Source organism: Serinus canaria, chromosome 2, assembly GCF_022539315.1.
Source record: "Serinus canaria isolate serCan28SL12 chromosome 2, serCan2020, whole genome shotgun sequence".
Lineage (NCBI taxonomy): Eukaryota > Metazoa > Chordata > Aves > Passeriformes > Fringillidae > Serinus > Serinus canaria.
Window position 1 is genome coordinate 17,617,633 of NC_066315.1, and position 24,647 is coordinate 17,642,279.

Consider the following 24,647-nt stretch of genomic DNA (forward strand, 5'->3'; position numbering starts at 1 on the left):
ATAATGGGTTTATCTGAGCCTGGAAATACTGGGTGCTGTCCCACACGATTGCTTTGAGGGCAAAAGGAATATTTTTTAGTGCAAGCACAGGATCATGTGCTTTTTGACTGCAGCCATGTCATATGTTTACCTGAGGGTTGGGATTTCTTTAGAACATTCTTCCTTGTTCCTACTGCCTATAGACCTTACATCCTTGAAATGGAAACTTGTCTTACAATTCTTAGGTTCAAATATGGTAAACTGCTAGCAACTATTTCTGTATAAAACGTTTGAGGGAAAATCACATCACTGAGAATCTTTCCCTTTCTGTAGTAAAAATGATTACATCATGTTTAAACATCTGCTGAGGAGGTTTTTGGTCAGTCGAACAAGACTTAAGTCTAAAAGATACAGATTTTGCTAATTTTTTTTAAACTGAGTCTCTGTATGCTAAAGAGTGAATGTTCTATAAAACCAGTTATGTTCTTTATTTCAAAGCCTGTTGGCATGCTGAATAACTTGCTACATTTTGAAAATATCTAATATGCACAAAGTCAGAGAACCAGTTATCCATCCACCCAGGTGGGTAGAAGGAGCCTTGCTCCCGGTGGCTGCACAGAGGACAAGCAGAGCTGGTGTCTCAGCAGCCAGGGCATGCAGAGCTGTGCCTGCAAGCACCAGGGCAATGCCAGCCAGCAGGGCAGTGCCAGCCAGGGCAATGCCAGCCAGTGCCCAGCACCGAGCCTGCCGCTGACTCACAGGCACTGCACCAACCCTCCCGCTCGCCGTGCAGCTGGATACCAGACACACAGCCTGATTCAAGCCTTTATCTGCTATAATATCAATGTGAAACTCAGGCAAAGGGAAAAGTAGGCCAAGTTTCTGACCTGGCAGCCCTTCCCTCTGCTCTCCTAGGCCTCCTCTACATCACCAGAGAACACAGCAACTGGCTCTGCCCCAAGATTTTCAGACTGCCAAAATATCTACACTGAGCATGTTCCCAAGATGAAGGTTATCCATGCACCCTCTTGGAGACACGGGGGAGTTCCCAACAGACTCCATTAATCACCTCTTAGCCATGTGAAGCTATTATTTTCATTACTCTCCCTTTGACACCCTGCACTTCCCTGAGGAAAGTGCTCCTATGCTCTGCAAGCTGACTCACCCAACAGTAAACACAGGACACCTGCAAAGAATTTTATTGAGACCTTGCAGTCTACAATGAAAAAGCTACAGAAATACTAAGTACTGATACAATGCTGATAAATTAAACTGTAAAGAGATCTTTTATGAAAATTGCTTAACAGAAAAAAATCCCCGCTAAAAGTAAGGCAATCCTTTACTTTTCTACTTGAGGAAAGACTAAATTAAATAACCCTCAATCCAACAACAATAGAATCCATTAGTTTGTTCTCTCTTCATAAAAATAAACTGAGAACTTCACTGTACTAGCTGCCCAAACCCCTCAGTTTTACCATTAGTTGCACTATATGATAACACTTTTGTCATGACTGATCTTTCATTCCAGTTGGATTTGGAAAGCTGAAAGCACAAATCCACTTTTGAAAAAAATATTTTTTCAAATTTTTTAATATTTGAAAATATTTTTTAATCTTTCTAAAATAAGATAATTTACAATAAAAAGAAAGTACACTTGAAAACTGCAGAATTGGTAAATAGTGAAATGAGAATTTTAAGTATCTGTACGAAAACTATCTGTCTGAAGCCAAATCAGACATCACTGAGAGGCTGTCACACTTGTCTCTTCTTGCTTTCTCACAGAATGCCTTCTAGCACCTATAAATTTCCCCATTCTATTCGGTCATTACAGAAAAAAAATCATGCCAGTTGCAGTTGTGGGTTCCTTCAGCTGCCCAATGTTGTATTTGAAAACTTCAAACACATTCATAATTTTTAGCTGTTTCTGACCAGAAACGTTTAAATGATATGTACTTTCAGCAGACAACTCTAATCCAAGAGAGCTGAAACATTTCATAAAAGCATCAGTAAAGACAAAATTTGGAAAAAAACACCCAGCAGATTTCAGTCAACAGTGATGTTATTTCTTATCAGACATCCCTGAGGTGCTCTAGAGCTTTGGCTTTCCAGATTCACAGACCTGGGTCAACTTGACCGGACTCTGATCTGGGGTAGGGACCCCAACTCTTCCATGTTCTCTTCAGCAGGGTGGGTGATTGGTATTTGGGGCTACCAAGCAGTGAGACATGCTGGGGTTTCAATGGCCATCACTCCTTGGCAATGCTTCCAGATTAGAGGTTTACTTGGCAATTTTGACTATGAATAGACCCTCTGGTGCCCAGTAAAATTATTTCAGACCATGAAACCACTGACCTTGCCTGTGTTGGAACCTGGCCTCAGTTGAATCTGGCCCCACAGTACAAGGTTCTAGGAGCTGCCAGGGTTCACAATTGTTTTTCATTATGGGAACCACACGCTGGTAAAATAAAACTGATTTCAAAAGTTCAAACTTCCAATGAATGGGGAAGCCCAAGACCCAGCTAGCTGTTCTTAACATGTTTCATATAGTTCTATTATTTTTTCCTGGCTAATTTTCCAGAAAAGGAGTTGCAGAGCTCCCCAAGAAATCTCAACATTTATAATTATCTTCCCCATATTAGCGTGCACCTAGGTTTCAGTTCTTTCAGTCCTTTTGTATAGTTTGGCACATGCCCAGCTGTAAAAACCTCTGTATTACGCTGAAAGGAGAACTGAGATAAAAACTCAGAACATCTATGAAACAGGAACTTTCTAGGGTCTGATTACATATATGGTGGATATGTCAGAAGAATAACTGGGTCTTACTTCTTCCATTTATGCTCTTAATTCTATGGTTTTTTCTTTCCCTTGATGAACAGCAACCCAATCAATCAATATAGGATGTTTCTTAGGATGAGTCTGTGATGGTTAGTGATGGTGAAATCATCTAGTCCTCTAGTTTCTATGTTCACAGATTACTTTTTATTTTGGCCAGGGTCAGCTAGCTAGAAGTTGACATGAACAAAATAGGAGAAGCAGAAGGTGATGCTCACTGTCTTAGAAGGTGGACTTTAGAGGACATTTTAGAGGAAAGGAGGCATTCTGACTGAAACATAATTAAGTATTAGGTGTTGTCACCATACTACCCAATATCACTGTGACATCCAGTCCCCGTGTCTTTCTCCCAGTTGTGCACAGAGGTTATGGCAAAAGCACTATTTGATACTCAAAAGCAGAATTTCTAGGATACCATGCTGCGGTTACCAATACATTGATTTGAAGCTCAGACACACCATCATTTCCCTTGCCATACCACAGAGCATCAAACACATTCTTAACATTATTTTCCCTTATTTTATACATATATGTTTAATACACACTTGTGTATGAATCCAGTCCCTACAGCGATCCAAATGTTTTACCTCAAGGTATTTTACATGTCTCAGTATGTCTTTTTATACCCCTGACTACGTATAAGCTTAATTCATACCATATCCTAAAGCTCCCATGGGGAAAACAAAGAATACCTAGTTCACTTTTTACTGAACGTAAAACAGATCCATAAAATTCTAAGCTAACCACAAAACAAATGTAATGGTAATATCAAAAATAATGTTTGATTGCTTCACCTTGCCTGTAAGTCAATGTGCATGCTGAAGATGGATCATGCAAACAAGCAGAGAGGACAGTTTGCAGACCAAATCCTACACAGTCTACTCTTTTGGACATAACTTCTTCAGCTATCCGGATGCTATTCTGAGTATTTGTTTTCACAATTTAAAATACTAGCACTCTTACTACACTTTTAGACAACATTGTTGCCTATGGACCAATAAAACAATTTTTGATAAGATCTCTGCTTTGAAGTAATTAAAGTCACTTACTGTTTCTTAAGGAAATCCCTTGAATGGCTACAGCGGCGAGATGAACATTTGGTTCCACTTCTTCTAATAAAGCACTTTTTGTTTTCAGTCTTGAATATCAATCCTTGGTCTATGGTATAATATTTTGTATATCCATGTCTTCTGCAAAAAGGTTTTGGAACAGGAAAAATGTTCCTTTTTCCCTCTGCTCACACCAGGCCATCTTCCTTTATCGGATCATCTAAGTAATGCTGTTTCAACATAGACTGAAGTACTTTTCCACGTGACTGCAATTTCTCCTCCCCTTTAAAATTAGTCACTAAATAACCTCCTTGGCATGTCACCCAGTCACAAACTGTGCAACACTGTGATTCAGTTGCTCAATCATTTTTTAATGTGTGCCTATAAGATGCATAGAAAGAAACTAACATACTGGAGTGAACCACAAAAGAGACTCACCGAGGGGAAAGCCATAAATAAAATAGTGAGTAACCTCTGTTTCAGTAACACAGTGCATTTCAAAGGCAACACTATGAGACCTATACATATTCATTCTCCAACAGGTAATGACCTCCAACTATTTAGCAAACCCAGCAGACAGAATTCTAGAAAAAAAAAATTCAGCAAAATAAACCTTAGAAGCTTTTCACCTCCTCAGATTGGTAGTGCCACTGTAGAAGGAAGCACAAGCTCCTCCCCTGGAGGAGCTGTCTACTCATTAACCAGGCACCTGAGCCACTTGGATAACCTGAACTTCGGGGTCCCCATAAATCAATCCCATAGTTATCTCTGCAGTACACCACATAAGACATTATGTTTGTTTTGATTTGTTTCATGGGGTTTTTATGGTTTTTTTTAAGAGGATACAATAGAAAAGGTAAATACATTTTCAAAAATTAGAACAGAAAGGATACTTCACTCCCTTCTATCCCCCCCCACAAAAATACCATAGAATATGGAAATTGTCTCCTTAAGAAAGCATTTACAGCCTAAAAGAGATGACACTGACATATCATAAGGGAAAATCTCATGACACAAACCCTTCCCAGTCCAGCAATTATCTTCTGCTTTGGGGGGCTGGTTATTTTGCTCTTGGTTTGGATTTTTGTCTGATTTTGCTTTTGGGCAAGTAAAAAACTGCCTGTATCATCATAAATGGCATTCAAAGGAATAAAAATACAATTTAAGTATATGATCATGAGCTTATACTGCTGTACAGAATCAGCCCTAATGGGACGTTACAGGAGCAATGTTTCTGTTTCACAGTACTGCTCTTGGTCTCAGCCACTGGTGATGGAGGCATCATTCATTCCTGCTGTGAAATGGCAATTTGACACTAAGCATTTAAGTAAGAGGAGAAAGATCAGAGCAGAGCTGGTAGCCAAAACTAAAAATCCAGGTGTTCTACCCCTTACAACCCCCAGCCCAGCATCAGAGTCTTCCTGTTTTCTAGACAGCTGCTGTGAATTCTGATTTGTAACGTATGCCATAAATTTGTATGCCATTATTGATTTTGACTAGAACTTTACAAAATTTATATATAGTGTAATATAAACAGTTTTTTCAGAAATGTAAAAAAAGAATTTTTTCTTAAATGCCTATTTTTCAGTTTCCTTTACAATGTAAAATATTTTAAAACATTATTTTATTAAATATTTGCACTATCACTATAATAAAGTATTATTATGGCATAGAAACAATGTTAAACCTATTTATTTTTATTTCAAATTTAATCAGCCAAGGCTTGTTTCTTGCAGTGTAGGGGTAAAGCAGTATTTACCATTCAGGCATCTGGTTTATATTTGGCAGGTTTAACTAACCAGTCAAGCATCCCCTTTTAATGAATGGATGTATATACTTGACCTAGTTAGAAAGATGCTTAGGTTGGCAGACCAACCAGACTCAGAAACATCAAGAGTAAAAAAAACAAGCAAATTATCCTAGAACACTTTATTGCCACATGTGCTTTTCAGCAGTTACAGAGAATATTCTTCTATCCATGTTCTTCCTTACAGGCTAACAAACCTGAAGTGAGAAATCATTATGCTAACATGCAGGATAAAAAAGATGACCGTATTTTGCTAAGTTTCCCTGCAATGAACTGCAAGCTGGTAGGCTGCACATTTTCAGTAATTGGACTCTAGCATGACAAAGTATATCCCAGAACATCAGACAGGGATATAACTAGCTCTCCATACACATGACATGATATTTGTGTATGTCTGAGGCATACAAAAAGCTTTTCATTAGATGAATAAATCTGCTTTTAATTTTAGAATATATCAGGCACAACATCCTAAGTATTGCAGTTATATCATTACCAAGGCTGTAATTTAATTTGTAGGTTCTAACAATGCAAACAAACAATTCAAGCATCACTTTCCATTTCAATCACTTTTTCAGAGCCCCCAAGCATTATCTAGCTTGCCATTATTGTATTATCCCATGTACAATTACTTGCCATACATTTGTTTATAAAGTACTGTACAGAAAAAGAGCTTTTCAGTTCAAGCCCCTGTGTAAACCAAGGGCATGCCCCTAAGAGGCACGATACTCTGTGCTTCACTGAGACCAAGCCTGGAAGTTTAGGTTAATTTCAGACTTTAAAACCTATGATAATGTCTATTCTATATTAATGACAGGCTCAAGTCACCATAGACCTGTAATGCCAGTCACCCTCCTTTCTTCTAAATCATTAACAATGTTGGCCTGTTGAACCTTTCCATCAATTTGCTCATCACATCAATTTATTTTTTGCTTGTTTCCCTCATTTTGAAGCAGAAAAAAATGTAAGAGGCTAAGCATCAGTAGAACACACAATTATAAAGCCAGAGAATATCCTGAAGTCTGCTGTGGGGCATACACATGTGGCATAGACATAACTTATTGCTTGACTGTTGATCAAAGTTCTTTCTGGTTCTGATAACAGCTCTTTTGGTTCCTATTCCTTTAATACTACTTTCATGGATGGAAATAATTAAGTAGTTAATGCCTTATAGTGCTGTAAACAACTGTTTCCTTGACAGAAAACAGGGAAGCACTTCCAGTGATTGCTGGTCACTAACTCAAGACCTGGTTTTGTTCTTAGCACTCCAGAACAAAGTTTGTAATGGAGTCAATGGGGTTTTGCTTGAATTCAACAAGTTAGTTCAGTCCAGCAGAATCCTAATGGAAAGGCAGTTCGCTGAGGACAGCATTTAGAGCTGAATTACAAAGACTTATTTTCTTCTGTATTTGGGGGTTTGGATTTTGGGTGTGGATTTGGGTTTTGAAGGAAGGTCTCAAGCTGCCCCACCAGTCCTATTGCCCACCCAGCCTCTAATTTTTATCCAAGAAACAAACAGTTTGAGATGACAAAGACCAATCTGTGGAGTTGTCTGCAGAATCTCCCAACTCTGCTGGCTCTGATACACAAGACTCATGAAGGCAACTGGGGAACTGCCATCAGCATCTTTCTTCGCTTAGGGTGACACCATGACAAGGTCAATTTCTTCTATGAAAGGAGAGTGATGCTTAGTTTTGCCTCCAAACACTCAGCAGAGAAGAAGAAAATGTTCTTACCTCATCCTGATCCCAGTCTCAGTTGCTTCTCCATGGCAAAAACGAGGGAGCAGAACACAGCCCCCGAGCTGCTGTCCTTCACAAAGTCACCCAGGTGACACACACCAGCATCCAGCCAGGCTGTGCTGCTGCCACTGCACTCCACTCTGCTCTCCATGACCCCAAAAAACTCTTTCAAATTGGCCTTGACTTTTTCATATCAGCTCTCCAGCCCACTGCCCATGTTTATACCTACATGGATGTGTGTGATGTTTCCTTGAAGACTGAAAATCCTACAGGAGCTCTTTGAATTTGAGAGGCCAATCTAAACAAACAGGGAGGGAACAGAACAGTTCTGGCTGCCTGACACATACTGGATTTGAGATTATGTGCAGACCACACTATCTTCTCCTAAACATGCATATTGTTTGTACTCCCTCTGTTTACTGGTTCCAAAGGCATGCAGTGAAACAGATATGCCTTGGAGTAAACACAAGTACCATAAAATTCTCTTACACTTATTTCAAACTCCCTAGTTCTTACAACATACATGCAAACAAACAAACAAAAAGCCCTCTCACGCCACAGAGCACATTACTACTGGCTAGAATGCACCACTGTAAAGGGGACAGCAGCTTCACTGCTGGCAAAGCAGCACTCTCACTAGAACAGCTGGAGCTTGCAGTGTGGACCAACCTGTGCACAAAGCCTTTGAACCAGCCCACAGATGAGCATCTGAGCTCCCAAGAGAACAGTGCTGTCTTGTAACTTGCATATTAACATTGTGTATACACACATACATACATGTTTTGCATAAAACCAGTAAATTTTTGGCCTATCCTGTGGTGATGGCAGATCAGTATCATCAATATAATCTGAAATTGTTGATTTTTAGGGATTAAAAAATTAAAGGCAAACAAAAGTGGGAAGTCATCTGTTGGAAACTCCATAAGCCTCTCAAAATTTTTTTAAAGTTTACTAGAGCAAATATAGCCAACTCTCACTGGAGTTGCATGAAGAAGGTTCTGCAAAACTGAACTATTACGTCAGGTCTGCAGTCTGTCTCTCTACCCTGTAATTCAAACCTCATGCTTCCCCCTTGTTTCTGTCCTGATTTAAGCAAGGACATTTTCCTAGCTATAGGAAAGTATCACAGCACATGTATTGCAGACATATATGCATTAAGCACCTCTCAAAAAGTCAAGAAGTAATATTAATTGCTCTGGATTGAGGATTTGTCTCACCTAATGTTTCATTAAAAGAAAGTCAGCCAGACATCCTCCAGAGTCAGCTCATTCCCCTGGAGCTGGGTGGGACAAGTTGCCCTTTTGCATTCCCAACCTCTCACCACTGACTGCAGTGGGCGGCAATTTTTACACTGATCTTATAAGGATTAGATTTTTTAAAAAATTCTTTATAGTGAGCCTGCCCATATGTCTTTTCATTTAGCTCACTTTCTGTTCTGTTTCTCATCCTACTTTTCTCTATACTTTTTCCCCCTTCTTTATAAGAAAGCTGAGATCCTATAACTACCAAGGACACTGACAGCTTCATTCCATCTGCTGCTTGCTGGTCCATGCAATGGACATTGCTGTGATCTGCCTTGGAGAATCCAACTTGACCTGTGGTTCCTGGTTTATTGAACTAAAAATTAAGCATCTCTCTCCTGAAGCTGACAATAAACATTATTTATTTCTCAGCAGAGCACTTTGGAAGGACATTAATTTTCCTCTTCCTCTGTCCTACCATTAGTACTCTTATTTATGCCTAAACTTTCTAACTTTTTAAATGCAGAGAATTGAGTTTGTGGCATGAAATGTTCCCTTCTTAGTTCATAGGTAATGCAGAAATATTAATAAAAATAAGCAGGTCATATGTTGCATATATTTTACTAACACTTAACTCGTGACTTGGACTGATGACCCTAAAGATCTTTTCCCACCTAAATGACTCTGTGATTCCCTGAAACAGGGAAGAGAGACAGGAGGTTAAGAAGTATTATGTAGGAAGGTATTAGGGAATTCTCAGGGTAGGAGTACAGAAGAAAGGAAAAAAGACAAAACAAAAAGGGAATGAAACAGTGTGGAGGATAGTAAATAGGAGTTTGTGAAAGATGAAAGAGAGTAATATTGGAGATAGAGTGCTGAAAAATTAATAGGGAAATAAGAAAGGGATAATAAATAAAAAAGGAAACAAAAAAGAGACTTAAGCTGGGAAGAGAGGAATTGATTAGAAAAAGAGAAGTTAAAGAGACTACCATATGAAGAAAAAGTCAACAAAAAATTCAATGAAAGAAAGAAAAAAATAGAATAAGTGGTAAAAATTGAATGAATGCAAATTTTCTTCAATGCTAGAAGATTTTGCATTAGTTCTTGTTATGACAGTGCTGTAGCCTAGCATAGTAGGCATGGTAGGGAGAGAGTAAGAAAGGAAGGAGAAGAGAAACAAGAAAGAACATCAAACACAAATTTATTTAATTTTGTTTAATATTCTGAGGCTTCGTGGGTTTTTGGCAGATGTGGCATAAGGGTAGTTTTTAGGAAAGAACTGAGCAGAGCACTTCAGGTAAATGCCAGCTGGAGTGACCCACTAAATGCTTGAGGACATGGGCAAAGAAGGTAAGACCATCACTGGCCTTTGCAATCCACTCTCATATTCAAAACAAAGATATTTGAGATGCACTTTAAAGATAAACGGCTTTTGAAACCCAGCACTTAGTTCAGCCATTACCACTGGAGATGTAGTTAAGGCTCCAAACAGCTTCATCTCCCTCAGACAGTGCAAGAAACAACAGCTCTCTACAAGTGAGGCCTGAATGCAGCATCTCTGAGACGCCCCATGCGCGCTGAGAGAGAACACTGAGCTGGCTGCTGCCCTTTGTGCATGTCTGCTTGTTAGTGGGGGACAACAGAAGTTCTGGTTTGACTGAACCAGCACCAAGCTCTGACAAGTGATGGGACATGTAATGTGTGGGTACATGCACATGTGCATGCAGCCCTTACTTCTCAGAAAACTTTTTCCCTTATCAATTCCATCGTGTTATCAATCCCCTGACCACACAGACTTAAGACCCCAAGAACAGCTGCACACCAAGAGCTCTTTGGCCATCCTAATGTTCAATGGCCCTTCCCATTCCTAAAGTGAGGTCATCTTTTTTTCAGGTGTAAAATGAGAACAAACAAAAAAAAAATAAGAGGAAAGCAGTATCACTCTTCTTCCCATAAAATGTGAGCTTACAACATGCCTCATGCTAAATATAGCTCAATGAATGGATTCTGTATTTGGACTAGCCTGGTTGTACCTGTACTGAACCTGCTGTCACAGATTAAGTGTCACTGAGAAAACCTTGACAACACACTGGCTGAACTCTGCTTGGAAGGGAATGGAGCAGAAGGCCACTTGGAGCCTGACCCAGAGCTATCCCATGAGAGCCTCCAGTCTAGCCACACTTTAAGCAAAGTGAGCCAAACGATGGATGAGATGCAGCACACTGCATTGGCCTGTCTGAAATCACAGTGCCTCTGTGTGGAAGTTTATTTCCCCAGCAGCATTTCATCATTTGAGCTATCTCCCTTCTACCCGTCTGCACTGCTTTACTGCTGATTGGCAAGACAAACACCCAGATCACTTAACAGGCACTCATTTCTGCCTATTTATGTATTTAATTTCCTATGAACAAATGAAATGTGAGAGTTAAAAAAAATGTTTAGATTATCCAATTAAGCAGAGAGAAGTTAATAAATTTCTCATGCTTTATTGTCCTATGCTTCCTTCATGTGCTATGCAGACAGAATGGTGAGTGCACTAAGAAACCTCTTGGCATTTCAGCCAAGATTTTTCAGGGTGTTATCACAAATGACAAAAATATAAACACACTAAAACATAACACATTTCAATCCTAAAAAGGTCAGATTTACATAATTACATCATTGGTTTGCCAATATCCACATTTATCTCATCAGTATAGCATGGCCCACCCATCCCATAAGCTATTCAGATTGTTTGGATTGAATGTATAAAAGCTGTAACTGATCTATTTTTCTAAAGTTAACATTATGACAACCCTCATAACTAGTGCTGCATTCAAACCAATTGTTGCCTTTGCTTTCAAACCAACTGCTCATTTCTTCTGATTTTTCACTGATGCTTTTTATGGCAGAATTTTCTGAGAACAAACAGAGTCATGTAATTCATGAAAATGCAGAAAGCATTTCCTCGTCTCTCCCCATTCTCTTTGAAGAGATGAAGGACACCGTGTACACAACATAGACAACCACCACCAATGAAGGGAGCCAAACCCTTTAGACCAATCCCTATTTCAGCATTTCCTTAGGGCACCACAGAACTGATGGGGTCATCTCTTTTTTTTCCAAATATGGAATAGTTTCAAAGATGTACAGTTCTGGTACAGATCCGCATTTTTATTTGGTTTAAATATGCTGTATATCAGATTTCTGCTATTTAAAAGAAAAATACTTTTAGTAACTGCACTCATAAATCAAAATAAATGCATGGCTTTCTGACTCCCTGTACTAACTCAGCTCTTATTTTTGTTCCATATTTGTATCTCTTCTCATTGCACTGAAGACAACTAAAACTGAACAAGTTGATATAGTTAAATGAACATAAAAAAATGTAACCCATGGTCTCACATTACCAAATAACTGAGTCAAAATACAATTCCTGTTACAGATATACAAAATGGGTTAGAATGGAAATATAGAAATATTACAAAACAGTCCTGATAGTCAAAAGATAGAGGCAGCATGTTTACACCTGTTTCTTCCAATATAAGGACATAAAAATTCAGAAAAAATAAGTTGCTGTGCTGAACTTTGGAGTCAGCACTACTGGCAGGAGAAATGGTCATGAAAAGTCTGACATTCAATTGCATTTTGCAGTACAAGTGTCCAAGCCACTCCACAGCTCACAGCCATAAGGTCAAACAGCATTTGCAGTTTTGTCTTTTGAAATGACAGAAGTGCTATCGGTGCATCAACTAAGAGTCTTAGATCACAAACTTCTTCTTACACTGTTTGAATCCTACATTTCCTTTTACTTCCTTCTATCCCAAAAATATCCAAATTGGTCAGCACAACTGAAGTAAACAATCTAGTTTACCCAAAGGTCAAGCTATCTATACCAAATATTAAGTGATACAGGGACTAGGCCTTTACCCAACACACCCATTCAGTCTTTTCACTTAGTCACATGGAGTTGAAATTTGCAATGATGTAAGAAAGACATATATTCAGACAAAAAATAATTTCAGCATCACATCATTTCTCATGGAGTCCTATTGCATGCTGATATTTGCAACTGTCTTGCTTTTGCCAGCTGAGGCTTTTTTTAACTCCAGATCTTAACCTGTATCCAAGGAAAGATATTTTTACTGCTCATATTTTCAGAAGACTGATTAGTTTTCCAGAGTCCTTATTAGAAAAAGTACAATCCAACATGGAGAAGAATCAAGATCCTTAGATGTAAAACTGTGTTTTCTTAAACACCAGGTAATAGTTTACTCCTCTTTGTTAAAAGGAAGTTAGGGACAGAATTAATTCTCTTTAGTGCTCATAAGGCTAATGACTAATAATATACTGAAGTAAAGACTCAGTGGAAAGCAGAGAATCTGGGACACAATCATGAGCTAACACATTCTGGATTTGTGGAAAACTTACTGGAAAAGCTAAGGTTCTGCATGACAAGAAGAATGGCTTTTTTGAAGAAGAAATATTCTTGCTAACTTCACTTGGTTCTGGGAATCGTGGTAGCAAAATGCTCACCTTCAAAAACTGATTTTTAACCCCTGGTCAAGTAACAGCTCATTTGGAAAGCTACCTGGAAGTCATAAAACTTGACTGGACTTTGAGTTGCATGACTCCTGCAATTCAGATAAGCTACCTGGTTTACAAAGGACGTAAAGAAGGGAGGTCACAGCCATGAGCATTTTTATCATCTATCAACGTGTTCAGGGAGCTCCGGCACAACATCTGACTCTGTCAAGTATTTAGCAATTTCAAGTCAGCAGTCAAATTAGTGCAAACTGTTCTACTAAAAGCAAGGAAAGCAGGGGAAAAAAAAAGAGCAAAACTTCTAAAGAATTGGCACAAGAAAACACTATGTAAAAAGAGGTGGAGTAAGAATAAAACCAGAAACTAGTAGACAATAAAAAATGGACTCAAATCCAATCCTTATGTTTTTATTCAAAATCTTTGCCTGAGAACCTCAGATGTATGAGAGATAAAATTTCTAGTTTTAATGAAGGGCTGAAAAGACCTTCACCCAAAAGAGATAATATGTTGTCTGTGGGTAACTTAAATAGCTGCAGGGTGAGCTCTCAGCAAACCTCAACATGAAAGACTAGCTTGAATACAGGCCTGTTAGTGGGGAAAAAAGAACCCTCCCCCTAAAAATTCCACTCTCTGGAAGTTTCCAGGTAACTGGTTTGTGATATCTACCATATGACACTCCTCTCAGACTGACTGGGAGATTATAGCATGGGTGTGGCAAGCTTGTGTTCCTTGAGTGGTTTCATATCAAGAACACAACACTTTCTTTCTACAGCAGTTTCACATAAACTTAAAACCCATCCTCATTATTTGAAAATTAAAGAAAACCTAAAAAGTATCTTTTAAAATGTTGGTGTAGTAATAGTATCTACAAGGTTATATTCCTTATGCATACATATATTCCTATACATACATATAATAGTATTCCTAATGTTTGTGAAATAAATAAAATACACCAAAGCATAAAGCCATCATATTAAAAAAGCCACAGTGGAGAATTCATCCAGCTGTTACACAGGATCTGTATCTTTAAACAAAACAGCTCTGGGCTAGAAAACATTTGAGATTAATATACTGTTTTATGCGTAGCTAAAAAAAATTATAGTTCTTTCCTTACAATTCTATCCTTTTTCTCCCTAATTTAGGCGTTGCACAGCAGTAGGTATGGTGTATCAAAGGACACGTGAATGAAAGAGAACAGGTACATTTACAGTCTTTCATCACAGACTGATTTGATGCAGGTACTCCTCAGTATCTGCAGGTCTGTAGTTGCATAAATAATTGGTAACTACTGAAAACCCACTCAAAGCAAATGTAGCAAAATCTATATCAGTAAAAAGAAAATCCAGAACATCAGAGACTTCTTTTATAACTTTTGTTCAGATCTCAGTAAGATATGTAACAGCAAGAAGAAAATAACGTTTCATGTATAATATGTAAGTTTGAAAACAGACATAAAATCTAAGAGTAGAGGTTGGTGGTTTAAAGAGCAATTAAATATTTATTTTCTCACACAGAAGGATAAATTAACAGTTTTCATTGTTCTGACTGAAATTTCCAGTTAATCTGAATATTTATTTTTGTTTGTAAAATAAAAAGAAAAAAAGAAGAGAAAAAAGAAATTATATATCCTTCATTGTTTATAAGCACCCTCTTACCTTACATCTCCTGGTGAGTTCTGTTTCTAGATGGCTTTGGCAGATATTTTAATTCAGAATTAGTTTCAGCAATATTTGCCATTACATCTGCTCTTTAAAATAAACTGCTTTTTCTCTTTTTGTCACACAAAGTATGTGGCCTAAAAGAGCTGCAGCGTCTCTGCTCCAGAGATTTCATGGACACTCAGAGGCTTTCTTTCCACTGCATGAAAGTTAAATCTGAGTAAGGAAGGCATTTTTCCTGTCCCGGAAATCAGCATAACCAAAACCAATGCTGAGCTAATGAGAAATGTTTCTTCCATGTGTTCTGTTTGGCAGACACCACAAGTCATATCGAGGAAACACGTGATGTTTATAAATACAATATGGCTTATGTTGTCATAACCTCTCAGTGACAAATAGAGCACTAGAAAAAGCAGACAGCAAAACAGCAGGAGAGATGAGATTTGTATCATTTGGAAGGTCTCTATCAGATAATAGAGGTATTAGCAATTGCCATTTCATTTTGGTTTTTTTCCTTTTTTCCCAAAAGGAAACAAAGTTTAAAAGTAATAGGATCAGAAAGGTAAACAAAAGGCAACTTATATAAATGCTGTCCTGTAGGCATCCTAGCACTAAAATACATTCACACAATTTAGTGCTTGAATTATTTTCCAATAAATACTTTTGTTCTAAATACCTCTATATACTGCGAAGAGCTCTTATTTTTTTTAGGTGTAGTATGCAATACAAAGATATTACTGTGGCAGTGTTTGCAACTTTTATGTTTATTGATGTTAAGATCATAAGCTATCCAATGAAAAGAACTTAAAGATACTGGATGTATGTTTACAGGTACCTTAAGAACACAGAAGTATTATTCTGCTTTTATTATTTCTCTATCTTTTCTGTAAAGCAGCACTGAATTTTAGCCTCCTTGGAAGCCTTAAATTCTTGGACAGTTGTTTGAGGGTTTCTAGTACTTGCAGGGTATTTTTAAGTTCACACATTGCATCTAGGTCTAGAGAGTTAAAATGTTGGCAGCCTGCTAACCAGTCACTTTCAAGGGGAAAATGAAAAGTTGGAGGTGTGCAATTTCAATAAAAAAAGCTACTTAGCACAAGTTTACAGAACTTAACAAATGTCTGCCTTGTTTTCCTATACAACTCATTTTAACCCCTCTCCCCCCACTGCTGTCAGGAACATTATTAACTTTTTGCCACTCTTCACTCCCACAAAACGTGGAATTTCCAGGTACTCTGCACTGCCCCAATTCAGCTCTGACTCAACTTGCCCTAATTGTTCTTTCTTGGAGAAACACTCAAAAAAAAAAAAAATTCCAAAACACCTCAAAGCATACCTCAATACAACAACAACCACAACAAGCATTCTTTGGATATTCTGACCTCACCCAGGAGAGATCTTATGCAAGTCAGACAATTAAGAAAAACCATGGTAGGTCTAGGACACTTCAAAATAAAGTCTACCTCACAGACTTTAGGGCAGGTGGATGGGAAGAAGAAGACTGCCAAGCAAAATAGCCACTAGTTTTTATGAAGTAAAAACTCCCTCCCAGTTCTCAAAATTGGCTGGTAGGTGAAGCCCAAAACCAACCACTGCATAAGCCAACAATTATTAGAATCCAGCTGTGCCACCAGAAACACTGACTAGTTTCTATAACAGAGGGGGAGACTGCAACTTAAGTTTCTTTAGCCACTCCAAAAAAGGAGAGTGAAGAGAATGAGGACAATAAATATGCTGTGCACATTCAGTGGGGGAAACACTTCAGCTCAACAGCCCAGGATGAAAGGAGCTATGTCCATTCACTCAGCACCATACCAAACCCCAGAGCCCATTCCTTACAGCCACATCCTGGAATTCAGTCTGTGCACCATGGCTGAGTGAGTGGCAGCCTGGGCCCTTCCCTTCCAACCCATGCAAATCACAAATGGCAATTCCAAGGCCACAGAGCAGCATGGCTGTGTACATGCATTTACACTGGAATTCAGAACAATGCCAGGGGGAAAAATAGACCATCTAGACATTTTGTTCATAAGACAGTATTTTGTAAGAAGAAAGTACAGTTGCACAGACAGCTAGAAAGTGCCGATAAATGATACAAGCTCAAGTGAAGCAATAAATGAATGAAAGGCAGCAATGAGAAGATACATTTTTCAAAAAAAAACCTTTTGCAGATTTACAGAGTACATTTTGGGAGAGGAAAAATAGAAAAGAAAAAGCACAAGTACAAATATTCAGTGAGACAGCACTGTGTGGCTCCTTCTTTCTTAGCAGCATTCAACATGGCAGACCTGTCAAACAGACCATGCTCTTTTGAGAGGGAAAGGGCCAATACCAGTAAGCAAGTGAGGCACTCAGAAGGATTTCAAGAAAAACTTTCCTTTAGAGCTTGCTTGGACCCTCAGCCAACTCCCTTTTCTCAAACACAACCACCTCAGAAAAAAAGCATGAAACAAAGAAGAGCAGAAAAATTAGAATTAATGGACATGAAAGCTGAATGGCTCAATAGAAGATGTGAAAGTCACAGATCCCACATTCTTCCTGGACATTTTAAGTCTTCTTGTCCATATGGGTAATACTTAATACTTCAAGTGTTACTGCCAATTCTTATACAGGTCTAACATCTGTTTGGTAGTTAAAACAGGTGTTCAAGCTGGCAGCTAACACTATTTTCTTAGATTATTTTGGGCCAGTTACATGGAAATTATTATAAAGCACATGAATAGAAGCCTGAATGTCATCAAACCCAGGGATAAACATTCCAAAGGGACAAGAAGAAGATAAATAGTAGAAAAATCTGTAAAGGCAAAACTTTCCCAGTCACCAGGAAAAAAAGGCTTTAACTCACAGATGACAGGAGACAACCACACTCTGAGTATCACCATGGAAAAATATATTTACAATGACTAATTCATTATATTCTAAATACTGTTTTTCAATGGTCTGACAGTCAGCTGCTTTTCTGTAGGTATTTTGAAACAGTTAAACATTATGCCAAGCACACACTCCCTCCTTCCCACTGTAGTGAATTAGCACTCACACATCGTATGAAATTGATGAATATCAATTTGCCTAATGCAAAGATATGCAAACATAAAAGGAGAGATAAGAAGCAAAGGTTTTTCCACAATCATATGGGTAATCTGCAATCACAGTACATAAAATGTACATGTTTTTCACTTAGAACCCTCACGTTCCCCCCTCCTTTACTCTGGTTTTCTAAGGAAAGAGGGATAAATAATCCATCTGGCTATTGGTGGCTTTTTTCTGCTGAACTAACAACCTGTGAATCCCCAGGCAAATTTCAACCAGATTTAACCAATGAGTAGAAAGACTACTATGTCCCTATAAATTTTGCCAAATTAGTGATTTGATAGAAGATCCTACTGTACTTCTGCCAAAGAGAGAAACAGTTGCAGTGTGGGCTCCAACTTTTTAGACTCCAGAGGATGAGCAGTGGAGAGTGTCATTACTTTGGGAAAAGCCTCAGTTAGGACCTGAGTATTGCTGCATAAGGAAGAACCCAACCAAAAGACACACATCGATAGAAAACCAGGTTTCAGTATTTCTGAGCTCAAGAAATCACTTGTTTCCATGCTCATAACTTTGAAGTGCAGAAGTTCACATAGATCAAAGGAAAGACTTTTTGCATGTTTCTCCACAAAGCCCCTATGAACATCCTGGCTCTGACTTCACCTCTCAGACCAGAAAGACAAGAAATCTGCCAATGCAAAGCAAAAGCCAAATGAGAAAATAGCTCTTTTGCTGGATGCACAGAATTTCAAAATGGCATCTTTGCACTTCTGTAAAGTAAAACACAACAATCTGCCATGAAAACACCACCTCTGCAAAGGCCGTCACTGTGTCACCATTATTTTTTAGTTATGGCAAAAAGGTACTAACTCAGACATAATCAGGAGATGTTGAGTGTGCATATCTGTTGTACAGATAGGATTTTAAAATAAGCAATTTAAATAATTGCAGTTTTTGCACAGAGGCAGCACCTGTGTTCAAAACAACTCTGCTAGGCAGCAAACGCCTGGAAAAGGGCCAAAGAAGTAATTTTTACTTTCAAATATATGTAGTTGACTACAATAGTACCTTCAAATACACCTAGAACACACAAATAAAGCCACAATATATACTATACCTTCAGCATCCACTGTACCTGGAACAAGAACAGTATAAGACAACTTTATAAAGCCACAGTTACAAGCATTAATGTCATAATGCACAATGACAGTATGTCATGCCTTTGAATATGAATGAGATATATCAGATACATCCAGTTACTGCCACAGGAATGTAACTAGAACTGAAGAATTTCAGGATGTTACAGAATACACAAAAACCATCACATCTTCCCTTTGAAGTACATCTATTTCCTTTCTCATGTTGTGTGTGCAGCTGTGTGAAAAATCAAGTAATTAGATTTCTGACCTATCCAAAAGGACCATTTTATAATTTAAGTGGATAAATGAGAGGTGGTTGAGAATAGTGCCTGTAAATAAATTATTTCAATCTTTCTAAAATATTGTGACCTTAAACCGTTGAAACACAAGAAGTACTTACACAAAATATTAGTAATAAAGCATGGACAGAATTAATAATGAAACCAAGTAGCAAATGCACAGTTAAGGAAATCACTTCACAGGAAATTTTCTGCACATTTGAATCAGCTTTGGAACACACATAAAAGCCACAAAGTGGGTAGGACAGTAGAGGCATTGTCTTCTGGCCCCATGAAGTTAATTTGGTTGTACTGTTTCCTGTGGACAGACCTAGGATGGGTGGGGAGGAGATGAGGTTGTGTAATCTCACCACCACCCCCCTCTACTGCAACACCAGCTGCAAGTAACACGGTGGAAGAAGTGTCCCACAGCTCCATCTCCTGCCTCTTGGCACCAAGGTGGGAGGTAACAGTGCAGCAAAAGACTGACACAGTGAGAGAGTGAAATCAAATGTCCCAAACGCATTCTCTGTAGTTTCCTAATACAAAGCGTTCATCAGAAAATACAAATATACTCATCCTTTTTCAGAGCAGGTAGAAAATTTAGGAAAAGACAAAACTATTTACACCATGATGAGTATACATCAGAATTTTCTATCCAAAGCCATAATTTACAAAGAGTTTCAGTAGACTTGAAGTGAGGTACAGTTGCTCAGCCACTGGAAACCAATCCCTGCTGAAGCTTTGCTGGGGTGTACTAACACTATATCATAACTTCACTGGAAAGGGTTTGCAAACACAGAATAGGAAGCTGTAAAACTCTAAGTACTGTCTTTGTCACAAAATACATAATTAAAGGCTATGTTTTGCTTCACATGCTCTACTGCATTTAAACAGGATCAAAAAACCAGTTAATGCCCAGGGCAGATAATTGGAAAAAGAAAAGCAGTTAAAACACATTACAAGAAGCATTATTTATTCCCTTTTCTGTATATGTGCCATATGTATAGTCCAGATTTTCTGAATTGCTATGTACATATTACATTTCAGAGTTTAAACATTTAGCAGAAAAACTGGAGGAAAAAAGAGTATAAATGCAGCATTAGTACTTACCCTTATATCTCCATTTACAGCTCTGGAAGTGTGATTAAATGCATGTGCAGGGTCTTTGTTGTAAACTTTAAGGAAAGATCGGTCTTGAATATTCCTGGAATTAAAGAATCAGCAACGACAACAGATGAAAGCAGTTTTATTTACTTTGTTGCCTGAAAGTTTCAGGTAACAGAAAAACATAGTACGTCTGCAGTCGATCTATAAGAAAAACGTAAATGCCATAACTAAGACACACACAAACAAACAAAAGCCTGCTTTGATTCTCTTTCCCATGGGAAGTATCATTCTTTCACTAGAACTCCACACCCATAAAAATTAGATAGTGTTAAGTTTCTTTCAAGATCCTGCCATAGAGTGAAAACACTTTGAAGACAATAGAACTTCAACATTTACACAGCACTCAAAAAGGATTTAGTTAATATTTACATGTTTTATTGTACTCAGCCCACATAAATTTTTGCTATTCTAAGAAGCAAGAATATCAAAAGAAAAGCAGTCTTTCTAACTGTAATGAGGAAATTTTAATTATTAGCTTGTTCACAAAGCTGAAAAAATCCACAAAAGCTGAAAATTCAGTTGTAGATAAATTCTTCCTCTAACCTTTATCTATAATAGAGAAAGTTTTTAAAGGGAAAAAGTACTGCAGCAAACAAATTAGCAAAAATTTTGATGTAAGCTTACACAGAAATCATTTAGATGAAAAGCCTTACAAGAATACTTTTGTTTTATTCGGACTCTACACTTTGTCTTTGATTAGTTAATTTTTTAACTACTACATTTAGGAAAGAGATGACAGTTTTTCGTTTTGTTTCAAGACCTACCTTCCAATAATTTTATGGCTTTGACACTTGCCCTGAGCTCTGCTGATTTCTGGTTCACATTTAATCAGTTGCAAAGCCTCCAATCTATGCTTACTTACATCCTTTCAAAGCTGCGATTCCTTTCATTTCCCTGTAGTGATCTCTAGAGAATTTACTTACACATGTGACTGAATTCCTTTCCTCCAGGTGCAGCTACAAGTCTAGTGAACTGATCTTAATCACTTGGATTATAATTTAAAAATGAAGGGAAGGATTGTTGGGCAGGTCCAATTTCTTTCTTACAATGTCGTATTACAATCAGTGATTGCTTTGAATGGGTAGCTAGTCAGAACTTGTGTTGCTGCTGTAGATGTCAAGTAGTTATTAAAGAAGCCCCGCAGCTTGAGAGACAGATCAGTGTCTTGTGTTGAAGAACTGGAGGGCTGATGAGAAGTTTAGTATTTATGAGTGTTTACTTGTAGACTGCATAGGAAAATAGCTACCTTGTGGCAAGTTCAAGTTCTTCAATTATTTACGGTAACATAAACTGTTTTCCATTTTGCAAATGTGACCCTGCACTGGGAAGCTCAGTTACCATTGCCTGCCTCAGACTTGGGACTATCCTCTTCTCAATACAAAGCAAGCTCTCTCATCTTCCATTCAAGAAATGTCGTATTATTCATTTAAATAAATTTTATCTGCTGTCTTTTCTATCTGATGGCTATGAAATGGTACCTCAAAAAACTGGAGTTTTTTACAAGGCATTTTCCATAAATATTTCTTGTAGAAACATGACACTTTAAAGTAAAACATTGCTGCAAGGCAAAGCACCAAAATACTAGGCATTTGATCTCCGATATGAATGTATTTCACCTCATGTTGCTATTCTAAGATAAACATTACTGATAACAGGTATGTACTTACTATATGTTTATTATTACTATAATTTGCATTACTGTAGCTCCCAGATGCCCTTGGCATGTTCAAGGGCCTCACTGATCTGTGTGTGCTGTGTAAACAACCCAGGAAGACAACTTTTCACCAACTTACAAGGTGAACAGGAGTCACAAAAGACAATAGTATAGCTGCAGGAAGATAAGGGAACAAAAAGAAGATCACAGTCTCTCCAGCCAGAGGAGCAGTAAACAAATGCTGGAACCACGGGCATGCTCTGCGTAGGCAGTGCAACAGAGAGAGTGGGAAGGAGCCCAATGCAGTGGTTTTGCAATGTCTGTGGACAACACCTTCCAAGCACATTAGAGGGCTGCCTGAGAGAGGGGGGAAGACACTTGTTTGAAAATTAAAGATACAGAATTCAAACTGGCATTATTCACCAAGTGGAAGCAGATGGCACTTGGTACTCAAGAAGAAATGAAAAGTAGCATTGAAGTGGGCTCGGAGGAGCCTTCATAATGAAGACAAGTGGTTTAATGAGATGGAGAAGATATAGTCAGAGGACAAGTGAAAAATGAATGCATGCAGAACAGTCTGCTTGTCAAACAAGGAGAATGATCTTTGTTGCTTCATTTGAATGGGTAAGAGCAAGCAAGATTACAGCAAGATTACCTATTACCTATGCCAACTGCCAAGAAAAGCCAATTACAGCAGCTCCTATTAAAAAGTTAAAAAAATTACATGAGTGTTTTTTTCTCTGTGTGATGGGAAATGAAAGGCTGTAAAATAGGGATGCTCTGGAGCACAAATCTGAAGTCCACACTAGATGCAGAGCCCTGAACCACTTTAAGAAAAAGACTGGACTTAAGTAGAAAGACAGGGCTTTTTCCCCACTGATAAAAAAAAAAAAAAAAAAAGAAGGGGAAAAGAGAAAAGAAAGAAGAAAAGAGAGAAGGGGAATAAAGAGAAGAAGAAGAAGAAGAAAAGGAAAAAGAAAAAAAAAGACGAAAAGAAAAAAAAAGAGGAAAAAGAAAAAAAGAGGGAAAGAGGGAAAAGAGGGAAAAGAGGGAAAAGAGGGAAAAGAGGGAAAAGAGGGAAAAGAGGAAAAGAGGAAAAGAGGAAAGAGGAAAAGAGGAAAGAGGAAAAAGAGGAAAAAGAGGAAAAAGAGGAAAAAGAGGAAAAAGAGGAAAAAGAGGAAAAAGAGGAAAAGAGGAAAAAGAGGAAAAGAGGACAAAGAGGAAAAGAGGAAAGAGAAAGGATAAAATAGAGGAATAAAATAGCAAAAGAAAGAAAAAAAGAACCAAGAAAAAAGAAAATTAGAAAAAAAAGAAAAAAAGAAAAAAGAAAAAAAGGAGAAGGAGTATGATGGCCTAATGCAAGGCACAGAAGAACATGGAGCAGCCTCTGAGGGAGATGGAGAGCTTAAAGACCTGACTGAAACCCCTCTGTTTAAAGGAAAGAAAGCAGAGGATTGAAGGAAGAAATCACAAACAAAAGAGAGAAAGAGGATGCTTTATTTCATCTGTTCTCTGAGGGGAGACACGACAAGATGTTGTGAAGAGTAAGGAACAAAAATGGAGAAATGGTTGTGGAAATTATTCGAAGATTGTGAAAAAGCATGTTATAGACTCCATTAACCTGGAATTAACTGGAATTGCTGAAGTTTACTAAGTGAGAAGGCTGGCAGAACTGAAGGAGGGAATTTTGTTATGAAGGAAGTCAGCTGGGTTGTGGGATTTCCTCTAGAAATGCTCGACAATACAGGCATAGGAACAGAGGAAGCAGATGTTGGGGTTGAGCCAGGCTTGAGGTTGGCAGTGACGCCTGCAATGGGAGCAAGGGAAAAAAGGTGGAGTGGCATTAGATAATCAACACCCACATTCTCAAGGGCATGAAGTCATAAACTGTTAGTCTGAAACTCAAGAGAAGATAGGAGGGATAAAGGGAGAGAGAAGGAGCCAACAGGCTAGATGATGGTTGGCAATAATGCACTCGGCCAGAGAGATGTAGTAACCCTTATCATGAGTCAATCAGTTGATCTGATCTTGTGAATAAACTGTTTGATGTATAAGAAACTTGGGAACATGTTGAAAGATGATGATGATGAAAAAATCAGATGGGTCTTCACATAGGCACTACAATGGCCAAACAGGGGTGTGGCAGTCTGCAAAGCAAATAAGATTAAAAGAAACTGAAATCCAAGAGACTAGCTAATGACAAGACACTGGACAGACAGCCTGAGGAAAGCAAGAAAATGGAGTGTGGTGCTGTTCAAAGATTAAGACCAGGAATGGGGAAATCGGATTGGGAAGGGCTAGAAAAGCTCCAGCTTGCTCTTTTAACAACAGCATAATAAGGAGGAACACCTTAGCCATAGGATCTCCAGAAGAAACAAGGCAGCAGTGGACAGTACACTTCTCTTGCACCACAAAATTTTCCTGCATTAGTGGCAGACTAGCAGAGAGCAAGCAGCTTTTCTGCTTTCTCTTCCATCTTCTTATGCAAAAATGGACAAATCTCTGTCCATTTTTATCACAGTTTATTTATAAAGTGTAACATGTCTG

At 38.3% G+C, this 24,647-nt stretch overlaps 1 protein-coding gene across 21 annotated transcripts in view; it reads right to left on the reverse strand.

Moving 5' to 3' along the window:
• KIAA1217 (KIAA1217 ortholog) overlaps window positions 1-24,647 on the reverse strand; it is a 356,326-nt gene that overhangs the window by 53,040 nt on the left and 278,639 nt on the right. For 17 of the 21 annotated variants that reach the window (XM_030226706.2, XM_050970267.1, XM_018909327.3 and 14 more), the window contains one exon: window positions 20,390-20,483. In XM_030226706.2, the coding sequence (XP_030082566.2) occupies window positions 20,390-20,483 (94 nt within the window). The other 4 variants (XM_018909323.3, XM_018909322.3, XM_050970269.1 and 1 more) reach the window with 4 other exon arrangements.